The 20140-nt window shown below is 43.0% G+C and overlaps 1 protein-coding gene across 1 annotated transcript in view; it reads left to right on the plus strand.

Moving 5' to 3' along the window:
• The window catches only part of PHACTR1 (phosphatase and actin regulator 1), a 278346-nt gene that overhangs the window by 206468 nt on the left and 51738 nt on the right, over positions 1-20140 (plus strand). The window contains exons 5-7 of the mRNA XM_061994544.1: positions 3932-4012; positions 9228-9413; positions 18308-18638. Of these exons, the coding sequence (XP_061850528.1) occupies positions 3932-4012; positions 9228-9413; positions 18308-18638 (598 nt within the window). The remainder of the gene's footprint in view (positions 1-3931; positions 4013-9227; positions 9414-18307; positions 18639-20140) is intronic.

Consider the following 20140-nt stretch of genomic DNA (forward strand, 5'->3'; position numbering starts at 1 on the left):
TGATACATAATGCATCACATCTCAAAAGTCTTTGCTTTTTTACGAGTCTAAAGGAAATATTGATGATTGTTTTTCTTAACACTGTGCAAAGCAATTGGTTTACTTGTATCTAATTATTCAGCTCTGAATTCTTAGCAAATTTCTGCCTATTGAATCCAAATATAACCGATGCACCAGAAAGCTTTTGCTCTAAGCTCCACTCCTATAAGCACCTTCCTAAAATCATCATGAAAATTATAGTGAATATAGTCATTATAGTGACCTTTGGAAGGAAAGCTCCAGCAAAGCAATCCCCAGTGATTAAGACAAAGGCCAAGGGCAACTGCAGAAACAAGCGAGGTTAAGATTCAACTTCAAGCACAGACTGAGGTTTAGTTCAGTTGTCAGATGAGAAGGGCAGGGTAACAAATTATGCAAAGGAAGATGGTTTATTCTCATATAGGTGCAAGTAAGAAGAGTTCATCTGAGATGTTCTGGTCTTGGAGGGAAGGATTGGAGGGACAGAAAGCTAACGTCCTGGCTACATGAAGGCAGAAGTGCTTGGCACGGAGGCAGTGGCGAGCTTCACCTTCTCAGCTGGAGGAGCAGACCACAATCACTGCCATCCTGGAGCACAACAGCTTATTAAAGGAATAGACAAAACTGTACTTGATTTCCAGAACAGAGGGGCAGGAAATCCTCCTGACCCCGTCAAGTCTGTACTGATCTTAATGGGCCTGCCACAGAGAAAAGCTCTGCTTGAACAGTGGAGGGGTGCTGCTCCTGAGGGACGAGTTCAAAAACACCTGCTCGGAAGCATTAATAAAAACACTTCCCACTGTTTCTTCATCAGAGCTTCAAAGAAACCATGTACTACAGAGCACACTGGCAAAATCTGTATGTCTATACCATAAAATATGCATATGTTCGTTTCTAGAAACTAGTAACTGAATGTTGCTTGGAGAATGGATGAATTTGTAAAGGAAACCAGCTTCTGGCATAAGTAGACCCCAGAAAGAAGGCTTAATGCTAATTTCTAATCTCCTAGAAGACTGTACAAATGAACAAAATGAGGTTAATCACCAAGGAAAATCGCCAATGAAGTAATACATCTTTTGTTAAATATTAATTATGTGTAATTTTTCCCCGCCACAGAATTTACAACATTCTCATGAATCGAGGATTATTTCGGAGGCTTTTATTTTTCCTCTGCTGTGAATGGACCCCTTCTCAGTGGAGAGTGAATGAATTCATTCTGTATCAGCTTTCTGCTTGAAAAGAAAATCCATCGTAAAAGAACTGGCAATCTTTGCCAGAGAAACCCAGACCCAGTAAAACATTTCTTTGTTCAGGCCACGAGATCCTAATGAGTTCTGCATCCAACTGCCTATGACTGGGTTTTTTCCCCATCTGATCCAGCAGCAGCATAGCAGTTTTATGCACTTAAATGTATGAGACTTGTTTGGGAGGAAGATTTGTATTAAAAGAAGGCAACATGTTCCATAGTTTTAGTATAACATCTGTTATTATTCAGTGCTGCTCTTAGCCCAGCATGCCCTTCCTCTAAATATCTTATTAATTAAACTGGCTTAGTGGGAAAATAATTAATACTTTAAGTCCTGTACCTACTTAGAAAGGATTTAGAAACTGAAAAAAAGTGTTTGTCTGAGCTTCAAACTGGAGGGTTGTGGGGTTTTTTCATTCTTGAGCAGAAGCAGTTTACAACCATGAGGAGTGTCTGAAAAGCCTATATCAAAAAATATATGTTCTGTCTCCAAAATTCTGCTAAGGCTGCAAAAACAGTTCGGGACTTTGGGAAGTCTTGCTCAATACTTGCAGCTGTTTTGGGAGAGGCACATCTGCACTTTTTCAGAATGTCCTGCTAGCCTTACTTAGCACATGAACCCTCAGAAGCCTCAACTCCAATCCCCAAAGTTACCACGTTTCTTATTGCTGCTTTAATAAGATGAAGGGTCTTCCTGGCCGTGTTGCTACCTTGCACAGCCAGCTCTTGCCTGGGCAGGAGGATGAGATGATGAACCCAGGTGGGTGCCAGTGAGTTGACATGTAAAAAGTGGAGATGTTACTTAGCTATTCATGGTAAAGTACAGAAGTAGCAGTGTTTGCCCGTGCCTTTGCTTTGTGAGCAGTGCTGTTGTCTATAGGCAGAAATTGCTCTTTTGCTGTTGTTTCACCCAACTTGATTTCCCACAAGCTGAGACAGACTAAATGCTGTTTGCTGCTTACACCAACAGAAAATTACACAGACTTATTAGTAAAAGTACTGAGTGCTTCTCAAGACAGTCATGGTTTTCACAATTTCTTTGGTAGGAGAAAGCTCAAGAGTTAGCTGCAGCTTGTTTTGACTCTGTTTTTTTGGAGGGACTGAGGTCAGCTATTCTAAAGGAGGAAGAGGAAAAAACTTTAAATGCTGTACCAAAGCAAGGCCCCTTCAGCACAAGGAGAAGGCAGCTTGGGAAGCAGTCTGCAATGTGACTTCAAAGTCTGATTGATGGGTATTTCTTTTTAAAAGCACATTAGAAGTTGAAGTTTCATTGAAAGTCAGGGAGGTGCCCAAAGCTCTTCTTCACATGAGACTAAGGCATTCTGAAAAATGCTGTGGCTGTTATGTTAACAGCCTCCAAAATAAAACTGTACCATGTGTTTGACTAATGGGTCCAGGGTCTTGTGCCATTAATTCTGATCATGGTGGAAGTTTGGAAGAGGTGTGCAGGGTAAACCAGGGGTTTTGGTAGCTGTTATGATTGTTTCTACTGGCCACCTTTGTCCTGAAGAATACATGTTCAAAACTGATTTTAAAAAAGGAGGAAAACTAAATTGATCCTGTGGAAAAGCGGGAAGCAGAACTGGCCTTGTTTGTGCTAAGCCGTAATATATCTATCAGCAAATAAACTGCAATGAGTGTCAGCATAGGCAACGCACCAAGTAGAGGTGCCCCTGTTCAGCAGTGCCAGAAAAGATTGCAGCCTCATGTTTTCAGGGGTGGAAAGAGGGTTTTGAAACCTCTTTCGCTTTAAATCTGCCTTGGGCCAAGATGCTAAGTCCCAGTTCATTTGTGTGTGCGTGCATCCGTGCTGGGTCTGATAGGAGAGCATATGGCAGAAGCCATTCGCCCTTGACTGTGCCTCTTTTTTGGCAGGCACAAGCTTGTTTCTCACAGAGCACATACAGTCACAGCCACTCCTGCACATCACTTTTTGTGCCCCTTGCTTGGTGGCTTGCAGCTCTTTGCCTGAATACATGTCCTTTGTGGTGTTTTGGTTAATTGGACATTTTTTTAATTACTGCTGAACTAAACAAACATGAAATTTCTGTCTGTAGTTTTGCCACCTCAGTGACCACAGTCTCCAAGCAGGCAGTACAGGACTTGGGCTGTTCAGACCTGAGGTAAATTGTTGTGGCTGTCATGGAGTTTCCTTCATTTACACATCTTTGGGGGGAAACAGCTCTCCAGGGAGGAGAAGGCTCCATTAAACAGCTCTTCTTTTGCACTCCTCTAAATGCCTTGAACTGCTCTCAGAGGAATTGGTGTCAGAGGAGCCTTGGCTTCAGGGCAGCAGAGGCTCTAGTCCTCTTCCATGGCCTGGGGACAGTCCATGGCCATGCCTTTCATTGGTGTGATCCCTCACGTTGCCTCCTTTGCTCCCTTTCCCTCTCCAGGTTGTGCACTAGTTGCCAATGCTTGGGTCATGTGTCAAAGTTAAGCAACAGGAGTGCAGACATGCCCTGAAATAGGTCAGTCTATAGCCATTTCTATCAATAACAGCTGCCCTACAGCAGCAGGCAGATACTGTGGACTGTCAGGAGCTTTTATTTTAAGATGCTAATTTGTTGCTGACTGGAAAGGGAGAAAAAGCATTGTTTAAAAGCCTTTTAAAACAACCATTTCCCTTCTTTTCTATTTATATTAACCTTTCTCTTTTGCTTACAGCTTTGGAAAGAAAAATATCCATGAGGCAAAGCAGAGAGGAGCTTATAAAACGAGGAGTGCTGAAAGAAATCTTTGATAAAGGTAAGTGTTCTTCTTTTCACAACGTTAAACTGACATCTCATATAATTTTATGACCACATATTGCATTATTGTAACATTAAGAACTAGGAATTCAGTCCTGAATTGCAGCAGTGTGCAGAATAAGGTCTCCAAACATCTTTCTTTATTTCACTGTGAGCTGGCCCTCCTTGTTGGATACGTGTGATGGTTATCTGGCAAGTAAAACCGAAAGCTGTTCAGAATGTAAAGCTGTAGAAATAGAAACTGCAGCATCGTGCAGGAGTTGTTTGCTGCAAATCAGTGGGGCATCAACTGCAGGGAGATGGAGAGGGTCCATGCCTGCATGTGGTATCATCTGGTTGAGTCACTCTGGGATTAACTGCTGTGGAAAAGGGAAAGATTTAAAGGGTTTTGATTCTGATGAGCACAGAGCAGTGCACATTCCCTTGAAACAGTTCAGAAAACATCATCATCATAAGAATGATAATTCTTCACTCAGAGTAATTAATTTGTCAAGTTGGTAATGTGTTATTTATGCAAAACAGCATTGTTTTACAAACACCGTTGTTTTGTGCTGCTAATGCAATGGATTTGACATCTATTACTTATGTGTCAGTCTTTAACCACGGCTTCTGTTTGTTTTGCTGCTTCCCTTGTCAATAACTAAGGCAATGAATTCATCAGATTATATAAAGACATTACTAAGTTGCCTCTTCATTTCATTAGAATGTGTGCATGTCCTTTAAAGCCTCATTACTTCAAAATCTAAAAAGTCTTTCACATTACTAGTACAAAACCTCTTGAAAGTCAATAGAAATAGTAAACTTCCATGGGTTTAAAAGTAAGGTCTTCCTCATAAAATCTGGAGCATTTCAATCTGCTGCCTGCATTTTAAAACATCTGTTTTACTGGGAAATTAATACTTTACTAACCAGATCTGTTTATTTTTTTAAGTGGGGAAAAAAACCCCAAACCTTACTTGCCATTAAATTCTACACTAGTTACATGTTATATATTTTAAATGCTGCTAGTCCTTTAGGTCTAGCACTGCCTGTGCACTCACTATGGCCTAATGCCTTAGAAGTCATCCTAGATTCAACTTCTAGGGTAGAAAGGACACCTGGACAAAGGTTTGTGCTTCTCACTGCTTTGGGTTGTCCATGAGAGCGTGTCTCAGCTCAGATAGGCAGCCAGGAGGCAGGCATTCCCCTTGCCAGCCAGGCACAGTCCTTTTGCTGAAAAAAAAGACAGCAGAAGATCATAGAATCGTAGAGTAGTTTCAGTTGGAAAAGACCTTTAAGATCTAGTCCAACCCTTCACCTCACACTGCCAAGCCCACCACAAGACCATGTCCCGCAGCACCTCGGCTGTGTGTCTTCTAAATGTGTCCAGGGATGGGGACTTCACCACCTCCCTGCTTACCTGTAAGCCCGCCCAACCTCTCACTGTGTAAGATTTAGCAAGTGTGGGAACAAAAGATTGCATGTTACCACTGTGCAAAATGAATTTTAAACTCATAGGCAGGTCCTGAACACTAATTGATTCACCCATACAATCACAGAACAGTTTGCGTTGGAAGGGACCTTAAAGCTCATCTCATTCCAACTCCCTGCCATGGGCAGTGACACCTTCCACCAGACCAGGCTGCTCCAAGCCCTATCCAACCTGCTCTTGAACACCACCGGGGATGAGACAGCTACAGCATCTCTTGGCAACCTGTGCCAGAGCCTCATCACTCTCATAGGGAAGAACGTCTTCCTAGTATCCAATCTCAGTCTCCTCTCTTTCAGTGTGGAGCCGTTTACCTCTTGTCCCATCACTACCTGGCCCTGTAAAATGTGTCTCTCCAGCTTTCTTGTTGGTCCCTTTAGGGACTGGAAAGTTGTTACATATACATGTATATCTAATAATTGCATGACCAGGATTCTTTCCATTTGTATGTCAGCTAACCAGAACGGCTTTGTGTACTTACAAAAGGCAAATTATGTGTTATTTTTAATCTGGTTGTCAGATATGTCTCTGATCTAGGATTAATTCACCCTAAGATATTCTTCACTCTGTTATTTTATCCATGCCCTTGTTTGCTGTACTTAAGCAGCTCCCCATGTAGCTCTTCTTTCAGCGAGATCTGATTTAGGGTGTATATTTCAGTTATGCTTCTGTGTCATGCCAGATGATTTTGTTCAAATCCAAGGACAAGTTTTAGAGTCTAAACAAAGATTAGAGACGTTCAAAGGTAAGGAGATACTCAGATGTAAGATTAGAAGAGGTTTTGCTGTCAGTACAGAGAGCTGTCGTGCTTGTTATTAAGAGTAAAAGCCAAAATTTTCTCTCTCGTTTTCTCTTTTTGTAATGGGCCATTTGAATGCTCTCTTCTTAAATCATGCTGTATATACCTTGAGAAGCACAAAGTGCACTTAAGGCAGGAAGATGTCAAGCTGCTCAGCATGTTACAATGGTTTACTTCATTAAAAATTTGTAGACATCTATCTGTCCAGAACAGAAGTGTGACTGGTTTTGTCATGCACACTTTTTGCCTCCTCACAGTTACAGTTAAATTTAGTCCTGTGCTGAATTAATATTGCTGGCCACAGCCACTGCCTTTCATTCAAGAAACAGTTGCCCTGCCTAAGAAACAATTATGCTCTTTCATGAATCCAGGTAACTGAGAGAAGAGCAGCCCTTATCCCAAACATGTGTAAAAGCATGTTTATGAAGCAGAGACAGCATGCACAGAATATGTGGCATTTCCACTCAAACAGCTAAGTCAAAAACCATTCAGCTTAAATACTGCCTGAACTGTTGTTTGATTTTTGATGCCTAGGGAAATGAATGGGTTTGTATTGAACAACCACAGCACTTAAAAGAAGGCTTTGCTGTGAACAGTTATCCAAAACCTTCAGTTTTGATTAATGTTGCCACCTTCTAACCAGCTCAGTTGATTGCTCTGAAAGCCACGGGTCAGGTCTCAGTCTATTATGGTGTGACTACATCAGAATAGCTCTCTAGGGCTTCAAAAACCCTCCAACAGAAACAAGAAAATCAAGACCTTGGTATCCCTATTAATTCCAAAATAAGCAGGAGACTATCTTCACTTGCTGTAAAGAAGCTTTAAGAGACAGAAGCATAGTTCTGAATACTTACCAGGTAGTATACTTTCAGACTTGTTAATTGCTGTGTCCGAGCACCTAAATGAGGCTTTTTTTTCCCTTCTCTTCAGTATTGTTTCCCAAAGTGTCTTGCACACACCTTAGCTCTGTGAGGGGAAAAATGTGCCCTCACTTACCAACATACACTGAGCAGTAATATGACTAATGAGAGGTGCCCAGAATTCAAGAACCACGTCCTCAAGTCCTGAATTTGTCTTGGAAAAAAATCATTGAAATGTATAGTAAAATTAGGCTCTGCTTCTTTGCCTGCTGGTTTTTAGCCTTACAGGTCACATTCCAGTTATATTTTCAGACTTCCACTCGTAACCATAGGGGCTGAACACTTTCCTTTATAAAATTCTAATTGAGATATCCATGTAGTCATTGCCTCCAGGTGCCAGAGCACTGTGCACAACACGTTCTGAGATAAAAATCATGCAGGTTGACACCACAGGGGATGATCTGATCTTTTCTGTTCCTTCATGTTTCTAATGTGGTGTTTGGTAGGAAAGAAACTACCAGCTGCTGTTACCAAAATTTTGGTGAGACGGAGGATATGTTATTAATAACTTTAGAAAGAGGCTTTCTAAATAGTGTCTTCTATATCCTGGTGTCAAGACCTTACACCAGGCAACTACAGAAACTATTTTCTCCCTTACCTAAAATCTTGATGCTGAGAGCTGTAATGCTTTTATTTGCATGTAAGATAGGGATGTACCTCTGTGATTGTGCTTGTGTCCTTTGTAGCGTGAAAATTGGTGTAAGGGAAAAGAATCATTCCTGTTATTAAAATATTGCCAATTATATACTTTGTATATTAGTACTCTTTAAGAAAGCTTCATAGCTTGAGTTCCAGCCCATTCTTGTTCCTGACTTCCCAGCTTCAACAGAGACAGGGAAAACAGATTTTGTGGCCCTGGATGGGGCCACATGGCCCCAGGGGTGGAGGATGGTCAGGAACCATTCAGCTTAGACCATGGATCATAATGACCATCCAGAGTACCAAAGAATGGACACAGATACTTGGCAGATCTTTCCCAAATCTTAATAACCCCTTAAGGCAAGTGGGATGCTGTCAGACTTCTGTGCAGCTGTTGTGGACAGAACATCACTGGCAGACATCTCTAAAAATTGCTCTGCACAAGTTGTGGTTTTGAGATATAAACCGTATTGTTTTGATCCTTATCACAGAATCATCGACTCTTAAGGGCTGGAATGGACCTTGAAAGATCATCCAGTCCAACCCCCCTGCCTGAATATGACCACCTAGAGTATCCCTGTCTTCTGTGTCGTGGTAGGATGACACTGGCTGGATGCCAGGTGCCCACTGAAGCCACTCTGTCACTTCCCTCTTCAGCTAGACAAGGGAGAGCAAATACAACGAAAGGCTCATGGGTTGAGATAAGGGGAGGGAGATGACTCAGCAATTACAGTCATGGGCAAGCCAGATTCAACTGGGGAAAAAAATAGTTTGTTACTGATCAAATCAGAGTAGAATAATAAAAAAATAGAAACCAAATCTTAAAAACACCTTCCTCCCACTCCTCCATTCTTCCCAGCTTTAACTTCACTCCCAATTTTCTCTGTCTCTTCCTCTCCAGCAGCACAGGGTGATGGGGAACAGAGTTTTCAGTCAGTTCATCCCTCATGGTCTCTGCTGTTCCTTCCTTCTCATAGGGAGAACTCCTCATGCTCTTCACCTGCTCCAGGATGGGAGACTGTCCTCCTTAAACTTTTGCAACATGGGTCCTTCCCATGAGCTGCAGTTCTTCATGAACTGTTCCAGCGTGGGTTCCCCATGGGGTCACAAGTCCTGCTAGCAAACCTGCTCGAGTGTGGGCTCCTCTCTCCATTGGTTCACAGCTCCTGTCAGGAGCCTGTTACAGCACAAGCTTCCCACAGGGTCGCAGCCTCCTTCAGGCATCCACTTGCCCTGGCATGGAGTCCTTCCTGGGCTGCAGGTGGATATCTGCTCCATCATTAACTTTCATTAAGCTAATGGAGACAGCAGATTTGGTTTTAAATTATTTCTGCATCTTATTTATGTGTCTAATGTTGTGATTCTGCTTTCCTCCAACTCTGACCAGATGGGGAACTTTCCATACCAAATGAAGAAGGAGCTTTGGAGAATGGACAGCCCCTGGGCTCTGCGCAAGTGCTGAGCTCCAGCCAGGTATCCCTGCCAGCTCTAGCAGAACTGGAGTCAGGTCCAGCGTCTGGGGAACCCTGCTCATACGAGGTGCTCCCAACCACAGAGATCATGGATGGAACAGGTAACATCTTGTTTACATTGTGATGTAGATACTCTAAGCTGTTTGAAACAAGTTTTTTACTTCTAACATGTGGTGAGTAGCCCTGAGAAGTCTTTGTTGAAGGCAGAAGGCTTCTGGTGGAGAAGGAGATGGGGTGACAACTTGCAGATTGTCACTGCGTGCTCCATGAGAAGTTGTTACTGCCTGTGGAAGTAACCTCTATTACACAAGTAACCTCATTGTGAGTAAAGCCAACTCCCTGCACTTTGTGACTGTTTAAGAGTAGATTTCTAACTCACCAGCTACATCTCAGCTGTGCCAATGAGCTGTAGAGCACAGAGCCGACAATGCTTTTTAAACCCTAGGGTACAACAACGTGCCCTTTAGCAGCCACTAAAGGGTGTTGGGTGACATTCACACCGTGCATCTCTCCACAGCTAACATAGGTTAGGTGACGCAGTCTGCACTTGTTCCTCAGCCCATGCAGACAGACAGCAATGCTATACATCTAGGTTAGCTCCTCTTTCTGCGTCCCTTTATGCTGAGGGTCGTGATTGAAGGTTGAGTGAGGAAAAGTGCCGAGTAGAATTGTTCATCCATCATCTTGCACAGCTATGTGGCCTCTTTGAAACAGAGTAGCCCCCGTGAGGTGCTTTTGCACAGGATAAGTTTAGAGAGTGCCTGCTAACGTATCTGGTCCTGAGCAAGCTGTGGTGACAGACTGCCTGAGATATGACATTTTACAGCTCTTAGTTTGCGTTCAAGATGTGGGAATACATCCCAGCCTGGCATAAGGGAGCTGGCTTCTGTCAGAGGTAATGGGAAATTCGGCTGTTGTGTACATGTGTTCTACTCCTTCTCTTTTTCTCTCTTTCTTCCTCTCCTCCTTTCCATGTTATATGATGTTTGAGTGAAATCTATTAGTCGTTCCTAACCTGTGTCGCTGCGCTGCTTTTCTCCTCTTACTACGGCTGTATCCGCTGCTGCTTTGCTCGTAACGTTGTTGCGTCTGTGATGTGGTTGTGTCCTCCAGTGTCTGAAGAGAGCCCCACATCCAATGAATCCGGCGTCCTCCTGTCCCAAGATCCTACAGCTAAGCCAGTCCTGCTACTTCCCCCCAAAAAATCTGCCGCTTTCCCCGGAGACCATGAGGACACCCCAGTGAAACAGTTGTCCCTCCTCAAACAGCCCCCTGCCCTGCCTCCTAAACCTATTGCCAGGATTGCCAGCCACTTAACTGGTAAGTAGGTGTTCCTGGACCCTCGGCACCACTGGTTCCCTTCAAGGAAAAAGCTGCCCTTACAGCAGGTTTTCTCAGTGTCCTTCCTCCTGTAACGCTGTTTGCACGTGCTGTTGTCTGTACTGGTGATGTATCTGTGTCGTACCTAGAGCAAGGATCACACAGTATCTTCAGACTGCCTTCATCAGGGTTGCTTCAGGGCACTTCCCCTCTCAGCTGGAATTGCCTCAGACCACCGCTGTGTTTCCCGACCCTCCTCACTCATTCATCAACCACAGCATCACCACAGAAATTGCAGGATGTGCTTTGATGGGAAAGGAAGTATCAGGAAAATACTAAGATATCTTTAAATGCCTTTAATGAGAAAAGGACCAAGAGTTGAGGGGAAAGGGCGAGTTTTGCTTTCTCCTTTTGCTTTTCTTGCCTCTTCCCTCAACTGCCATCTGGGCAGGTCCTCCTACACACACCCTGTATCTTTCCATATGTTTGTCTTTTACTTGGCCCCCTGATCCCTACACAAGCCATATTGTCCTGTGGCTTCCAGCCATTTCACTTCCCTCCTCAAACAGCCTGCCTAACTGCTCTCCCTTTCCAGCCCTGCTCTGACTACTCCCATCCCACCAGCCAAGTCCTGATGATGAGCAGCCCCAGTTCCCAATGACCAGGATTTTAGTGTCCTGCAGTTTACCTCTCACTGCCTGGCAGCTAGCAACAGCAGATAATGCAGGCTCCTTTTACTGTGTTCCAGATGTTTTCACAAGGGTCTAGGCTCTTTGAGAATCAGAGCTCTAGGTCCATGTAGAAGGAGGACTGGTGGGTCTCCTCTCTTCAGCCTCTCAGGTCATGAAAGCAAAGGATGGCTACATTTACACAGAGCATAAAAAGTTCCCTAAATGCTTGCCTGCACCTTTTGAACAGTCTGCTCATAATTGCAGCTGCCACCCAGGAGGCTGCACCTCAGAATCTTGAGTTCAAAATAATTCTAGATATTTCTTTCACCCCCTGGCAGTTAATACCTATTTTATTCAGGTTAAGATATATATCAGGCAAGAGCTCATTAGGAAAGAGCATGTTCTGATCCTCTCTTGTACCTTTACGTAGTCTCTTCATGTTTCTGTTTGGATGACCACATGCTTTTGTTCTGTATAGTTTTGTTCATTTTATGTGAAAACTCTTTACTTTCGTACCTGCCAAAATCTACAGGTAATGATGAATATTTTGATTATACTACCAACTGAATGGGCAGTTCAGGCAGCAGTATTAATGGCTTGAGGTGAGGACAAAACCAGCTTCCTGTGATCTGCTGTGACACTGTCTCAATTACAAGAAAGCTGCTCGGAAATGAGGCCAATGTGGCAGGAATAGAAAAATGGGAATAGCATAGGAAAAAACTCAGGTGCTAAACGTCCTTCATTCATAACCCATTCTTTTGTAAGATAGCAGGAGAATCAAAGGATGAGGCCTTCTTCTGTGGTTCTTTTTGCAGCTCTTAGTGTGAAGTAGAATCAAGCCCAAGCTATCAGCAGAAGTCAATTGCTTGATGATGATGACTTTCCAATGAACGTGAAATAGAACTGTGACGTCTTTTACTTTGGCCTTTAGTCCTAAATAACCTCTTGGATATGCATATAGACAGATTCTAGTACGTGCATGTACAGAACCCTCAGGAAAAGGAACACACATTCGGGTTTAGTCATAGGGCCCTAGTTTGATTTGCAGTTATTCCTGGTGGAACTGAAAACCTCCTTTACACATACCTTATAAATAGAAGTATTACACTTATTCTTAAGGGTCCATTTACTTCAGTGATATAAAGGATATACGTGTTGTTCAATGCCTTGTGTTCTCCTCTGGTAATTATTTTAGCCATGTATAATCTTTGGAAATGAGAAATCAATCCTATTGAAGCACCCTTCTCAGTGAGAAGCAGAATTAATGCTATTCTTTTACTAATCACTCGAGAGACATTCTCAGTTTGTGTGTGGGAAATCAAGCGAAATGTCAGTTCTGGCATTTGAGGTGAAGATTTTTCTGTTCTCGTTGCATGCCCATTTTTCTACTGGAGATTTTGTGAGAAGGCAGAAGGACAAATTAAGACACAGTGAGCATGTCTAATAGAGTGGCATTGGTTTAATAGTCTGCTAGCTGTGTTCAAGAAGACCATGAGGGGAGATGGGATGTTGTGAAGGGTTTGAAAAAGTGCTTCAACTTCTGTCTATATATACATATATGTATGTGCCTGTATATTTATTTCATAGAAACGTGTTCTATATAAATTATACAACAGCACTGCAGGCATGATCAGCAGGAAAAAGAAATACAAAAGTTAAGGAAAGAAAAGCTGCCTTTGTGTCTGACCACCTTCTTGTTCTGAACTTGTCCCAAAGTTCTTCAATAAAGACGTGAAGGCTGACTTGTAGGGTTTGGCAAAGGACTTAATGCAGGTTTTAGAAATGGAAAGGAAACGTTCTTTACTTCTGAAAGCGTTTGTGAACCATCTCAAACATCTATCCTCACATCTGTCTATGTGAACCATCTATCAAATATCTTGCCTGTGCCAAGACAGAGATTGGCCTTTCCCTCGATAAGAAATGCACGTAAAAGATCAGGCCTAAAATAAACATATAAGAGCAAATTTCATTTTGGAGAGAATGAAAAGAAAAACATCTGTTTTAAAAGTGACAGGAAGAGAGAATTGCCTCTAGCAAATAAAAATCACACAAGCTTTGCATGCTTCATGCCAAGGCTGAGGTACTGTGGGGGCAGGACAGTGCAGGAACAGGGACAGAGATAAGAGCAGACCGCAGAGCAGCCCTGGGGAGTGCTGCCTCACGCCATCTCCCATGCTCAGGGTGTGGAAGTGCCCACACAGCCCTAGAAGACAGGCAATGCTGGGAGAAAAACATGACCCTTAACTGTTTTTATACCATTGGTTCACTGCTCTGCATTTGCTGTTGGCCAATCACTTCTTGATGAGCCTTCTGCTGCACAGGAATTCATGCAGAGCTGTATTTGCAACCTTTAGGCTAAGCAAGCTTTGCCTATGTTCTCCAAATTCAGCTTGAACCTCAGATGTATATGTGCTGCAGAAGAACAGCAAAGAATTTCTGTCTCAAATCATCTCTGAAGACATGGCTGCAGATCTTGCTGTAGTCAGCAGATGGTAAATCTTTGAGAACTGTTTTTACCTTGTTGTAATGAATCTGCTAAAAACTCATTAAAATAAGAAAAGAGACTCCCACTGTTCAGGCACAAGTGATTCCTGGAGAAAAGAGTTGAAAAAGTGAAAGATACTTGACCAAATGTTTAAGGCACACCATTTCCACTGTGGAGGTCCCTCAACAGGCCCCGCTGCTTTATTGCACTTTTGGATGGTTTTTTTGCACATAACTTTACAGAATTAATTAATTGGATGGAATTTAGAGTAACTTATTAATGTTGTGACAAGTTGTATTATAGTACAGCAAGGGTCACTATATGGTGTCATTCAGGTGGGAAGGATCAATAGTAAGTGTCTAGACCACCCTTCTGCTCAAAGCAGGGCTAGCTATGGGATCAGAGCAGATTGCTCAGGACTTTGTCAAGCTAGATCTTGAAAACCTCAAAGGATGCCAGCTGCACAACCCATCTGGGCAAACTCGTTTGGCTCTTCTCTCAGGGGAAATGATTTTCCTTATAATCCAGTCTTGAGTCTCTTGTTTCAGTCTTTCCCTGCTCTTCCTCCCACCATACACCATTGTGAAGAGCCTGGCTCCACCTTATTGATAACCTTCTGATAGGTACCTGAGGGCTACTGTTAGGTGTTCCCCCCACGAGCTGTCTTTTCTCCAAGCTGAACAAGCCCGAGTTCTTCAGCTTCTCACAGATTGGATGCTCCAGCCCTCAGCCTTTGTGGTGCCCCTCTGCTCAACTCAATTCTGGGTTTTGATGTCTTTCCTGGGGAGTCCTAAGCTTGGCACAGTAAGCTAGAGAGAGTCGAAGGAGTGCTGAATAGAATGGGAATAATCCTTTGATCTCCTGGCTGTTCTTGTGCTCATAACCCAGGAGTCTGTTGCCCTTCCTTGTTGTCAGGGTACAATGCTGTCTCCAACCAGCTCTGCAGCCACATTCGGCTCTGCTGTACCACAAGCACATCAGAAGAACCACACATGAGCAGACCTGTGCAGTGAACAAAATTCTGCATGTTTGTCTCCTGAAAACCCCAAGGCAAATGCAGCAACTGTAGATATTAGCAAAGTGATCTATATGGAGAGGGTAAGGGCTGACCTGCTTGTCAAAGGTCTGATGTGCAGCAAATACTGTGGCATCCACAACTATCTTTTGAGTAATTTATTGTCATCAGCGGTGGGAAGGTTGATGTCTAACGTCTCTTTCTTCAATTCTGGCACAGTTATTATTTAACCATGCACAATGCTGAGTGGTCACAACCCTGCTGGGAACCAACATCTTGCAAAATTGCTCATTATTCTCTTGAGCATGAAGTACCTCAGCCAAAGAAGATTAATCAGACTTACACACCTGGCTTCACAGTTTGCTTCTTTTCTGTTAAATGAGTGTTTTGTGCAATGATTTAAGGCTCTGGTAATGTTGCACTGAGAAGACACTTATCACAGATTCCTTGTTCATATTTCCCCTGTCCAACTTCTTATTCCTCTACAAATGTCTGTGTCTGGTGGATATTCCATGATGGAGACAGTATCTGTTTCCACTCCCAGTACATAAATCCCACGTATTGTGAAATTAAAAGAAACAGAGGAAACAAGAGTAAAATACAGTCATCTCACTCTTACAATGGAGGGAGAAGTTGTTCTCTCCTTTACTCTAGGTCATGGTAGTGCAGTTTTAATCAATGTGCCCGAATGCCATGGATTTGAGCAAAGACCCCTTTGTTCTACATACTCACTGCTCTGACCATGCAGTACATGATCTCCATTACTGATGTTGGTGAAGATACACTGTTAAGTTTCCAAGTGAATGGACTGAGCTCTCCTCCCATTGCAGTCATTCTCCTTTTAGACGTTTATTTCAACAGACAAGTAGAATTCTCCAGAAGGTAAAGGGCAGACAAGTAGATTTAATGCCTCTGGTTCATTTTCAAGGCTCCATTTAGGCATTGGGACCGTATTCAGACAGCCTCGAGGACTTGAGTGAAACACAGTCAGCCTGAATAAAGCCTCACATTAAAAATAATGGACCAGATTTTGGGCAGGTGTCCAATGGATTCACCCAGCACTGATACCACTGAAAACATATAGATGTGAAGGACTTCTTTAAGTGGAAACTAAAGGTGCATACCTTTGTTGTGTGTACTCCAGCTTCCACTCTTCACATCTGATTAACAGTGGGGTATGTAGTTACTCTGCATGATTAAGCTAGGCATGTTCTCCTGTGCAACTTTAAAGCTACAGTGTCTGTGTCCCAATCGTATTAGATGAATGCTGGTATGAAAAAAGGAACAGAAATGTTCACTATACTTTTAAAGAAAGATGGAAGAACTCCTGTTTGCTTTATACCTGAACCTTCAGGCATGTTGTACTCACTCCCATACAATATTGCTCCGATCTCGAGATTACAGAAAGCAGGAAAACCCAGCTGATACTTCCAGTTATTCTTTTATCAGAAGCAAGAGTTGCCTGCAGTTGGGTTGTCCTTGAATTCACTGTTAAGGATGACTACCCTGCATCATACACAGAGTGATGGGGTGTTCAGGTGCAGGCAATGTCAGATGGAGTCTTTGAGATACAGCAGAGGAGGATCCAAACCCAACAGTCGAATCTGTGCTTTTCAAAATGGAAGTGCAGATCTCAGTGTAGTCTTTGTAATTCAGGATGAGCTCTAGAAGTGAATTGTGTGAAGAGGACTCTTTATTGCTACGGATCCCAGAGGAGCCTTATTCTACACAATTTACTCTTTTTCTGTTATTTACCTTTTATTGAAGAGATGTGTTCTTTCATGCAGGATACAAAGAGGAGATATACACAGATAACGTGTATTTAAGAAAACACAGTAACTTGGAGACATTCTGATGCTTGAATAGAAAATCCTGAAAGGCTTTTTTTTCTACTGTATACAGGGCAATTTGCTGTAGAGGAGAGGGCAGTTCCCTGCTCTTTGGCAGTCCTTTAAGTTACATTTCAGCCTTGGTGGAGGCATCAGAAGAATTTTTTGCTTTGAACATGTCAAGTGTGTAAGATATTGCATTGAAAGGTGAACAGTTTGAATTTTACTCTATAAGTCTCCCACTCTGCCACAGGGAAAGACCATTTTCCCTCCATGGTTTTAGTTGAGGTTTGTACACTCTTTTTCCTCTTCTGTTTCATTAGTCTATCAGCCCTTTGAAGAAAGGGAAGACTTAACTGTCAGTGTGTTGCTCCTGGTCTAGTAAAAACGCTGGTATCAAGTGGATACTGTGAATGCAATGAAGCTATGACTAGCACTAAAGGGAAGTCCAATGACATACCTGAGCTTGGGTCTTTTCCCACATTACAGTCCTTAGTCATTCTCAAGAAATGTTAGTGCTTGGAACTCCTAGTATCAACCTTGTGCACCCTGGCTATTCGATAGGACACTAGCACAGAGAATACGCCAGGAGGGAGGAAAGAATAAAAGGTTTGAGAGGAAGGATAGATAGTTAATACTAAAAAGAACCATCTGGAAAAAGACTTTAGAAATCTGATTTTGCTCAGGAGGATTATGACCTTTGAAACCTGGAGAGTAACATCTTTCTCCCAAGCTTTCTCTGGTGGATGTTGTGATCACTTCCCACGCTCACCTTGGGAACTACAAGCCCTCATATTATTTTTCTCTCCTTTCTGGAAACGTTTAGCAGTGTGACTCCAAAAATCTCCCTCCTGCAGTTGAGTCCTGGCAGAGACGTTTGCTTGTGGAGCTCTCACTGATTTCTCATAGAAGTCAGAAGAGTCTTTGCCTGGCAGGTCAACTGTGTGATTGAAAGAACATGCCTAAAGTTAAAAAGGTTAAAATTCAGTGCGTGAGTTGGAGAAAAGTGCCTGACAAGTCTTCTGTAAAAGAATACATTAATTCTGACAACCTTCTGCCCTTTGTCATTTCCCTCTTCTGTACCCTTCATTTTTCCAAACCACTCCTGTTTAGTATTCAAACCCTATTTCTTTTTTCTTTTGCCCTCTAATGCAATTTTTAACACTAGATGTTTTGCACATTACAAAGATGTAAGGAATGTGAGTTGTAGTAATTGCACTGCAGTGGCTGAAAAGGATCAGGAATCTCTGAGCTTTTACTCCAGCAGTGATGGTGGTGAGTCACCCTGTAACTTCAGACACCGAATTGCTCTCCCTCTCTTTGTTGAGAGGAGGTTATTGTGCTTACCTCACAGGGCTGTTTTGGAGGGTTGGGGCTTTATCAAAATATCAAAGTGTGCCACAAGTCTTGTTAAGCGTTGTTTAACATGCTTATTAAGGGGCATGCACAGCCCTGGGGTGTTTTTTTGTGAGACTCATGCTGAAAAAACAACAGTATTATTTGGGAAGACCATGATGAGCACACACTACGCAGAGTTGTCTGTCACAGCAGGGAAGGGATGCACGCCTCCTGTGTTGACTTGTAACTTCAGTACCTGCTTGCCCAGGCAGATATACTGATCTCTGTCTCACTGACATGAAAACTAACACCAGGGCCTCTCTTTCTTTTGTTTTAGATCCTGGTGCTCCTGTGAAACTGCCTTGTATGCCAGTTAAACTGTCACCTCCACTACCTCCAAAGAAAGTCATGATTTGCATGCCTTTAGGGGGGCCAGACCTCTCTCTCTCATCCTATTCCACGCAGAAGAGCTCCCAGCAGCCTTTGACCCAGCACCATCACACTGTCCTGCCATCCCAGTTAGCAGCTCACCAGCACCAGCTCCAGTACGGCAGCCACAGCCAGCACCTGCCTTCTGGGTCCAGCACGTTGCCCATTCACCCTTCGGGGTGCCGGATGATAGAGGAACTGAACAAAACACTAGCCATGACCATGCAAAGGCTAGAAAGGTAAGGGATCCATATGTAGAGTTACATACTGATGTGCACTGTTTCCTGCTAACCTCAGTATCAGTCAAAAAGACCAAATTTCCTGAACCCCGTTGTCCCATTCAAGGAAGTAAATAACACAGCGAGTGGAGATCTTAGTAAGACATGCCTGGCTTGCAATAACTACTGCAGAGTGCATGTCTGCAGAGCTCCAGTTATGTGGAGGATTGCCAAAAGCAAAGAAAGCAAGTGGAAGAATCAGAAAAGAGCAATAAAAGCCAAATGTGCAGCTCAACCAAGGCATCTGATTACTATTACCAGTTAGCACAAAACAACCTGTGAGGGCTTTGTTCAAGTCACTCAGAGGGGGTTTAATGCACCTAATTTAAATTAAATTATATGTTTGATCTTTAAAAAAGTATTTAACCCATTCCACAGCAGCTACCTTCTTAGCCAGTTCCATGTGGAGGAAGGTAGTGCATTTGGTCAGAAGTACCTTACCCACCTTGAGGCTGGTTTTTATTAGTCACTCGTGAGTATCTTTGAAGGCTACTCCAGGTAGTCTAAGTGAAGCATATTGTAGAAATGCAAGCTGTCCTCATAGACTGCAAGATCAGCAAGCCTTGGAAAATTTATTTCATCTTGTAGAGGAAAATTGAGCAAGTCTCAGAATAGAGAAGGTAGTCCAAAACATGGCACGTTCTATTTTAGTGCCAAGGGCAGCTTTATAGCCAGCTTGTTCTAGGAGCATCATATCAGTTAGACAACAGGCTGAAGTATTTGGTCAACAGACAAAATGCCTAATTATTTACCCTGATACCTCTTTATGATAGTGCTGTCTTCATTACCTTGCATAGTGGAAAATACTTCAATTAGAGATGGCAGATTGTTCTTACTGCTCAAAAAACAGTGAGTGCTCCAGAGGTTGTCCCGTGATGCCAGCGTGTTTTAGGGCCAGGACAGCAAGACCTCTGTGGTTACAATCAAGGGGACTAATTTCTGCAGCACAAGGCAATTCTCTGCCACGGAAAAACTGCTAGAGTGATGAGAGAGGTTCTTATTCCCATCAGAAAAAGTCCTGTAGTGTTAGGATTGGAAAGAGCATCCACTTTCCCCCTGCTGTGTTTAGTAACTACCCACTTACCTCTCATATTGCCAGCGAGGCTGGACAGATGCATCTGCATCATCCCAAAGCTTGGTGGACCAAGTACAGAGGGTAGTTGGTGTCTCCTAAAGGCTGTTTTGAAGCTGCACTGTCCATGCTCTCCCCAGCACAGGTCAGGTGTCTTACTGTCTTGTCCAGACCACACACAGACACTTTGTTATCCTGAGCCCAGTGACATCCCTCAGAGCATGACATCACTCAGGCATCTGTTGCCCCATAGCAATGAATGCTCCAATTTCTAGACATCCATCATATTTGCGTCTACAAATACATCTCACTGATTTGAAGAAGATGATTCTATTTGGTTTTTAACTGTTAATTTGAAGCTGAAGCTCTGCCGCTTGTTAAAAACTGAATA

This window comes from Colius striatus, chromosome 4 (assembly GCF_028858725.1).
Source record: "Colius striatus isolate bColStr4 chromosome 4, bColStr4.1.hap1, whole genome shotgun sequence".
Taxonomy (NCBI): domain Eukaryota; kingdom Metazoa; phylum Chordata; class Aves; order Coliiformes; family Coliidae; genus Colius; species Colius striatus.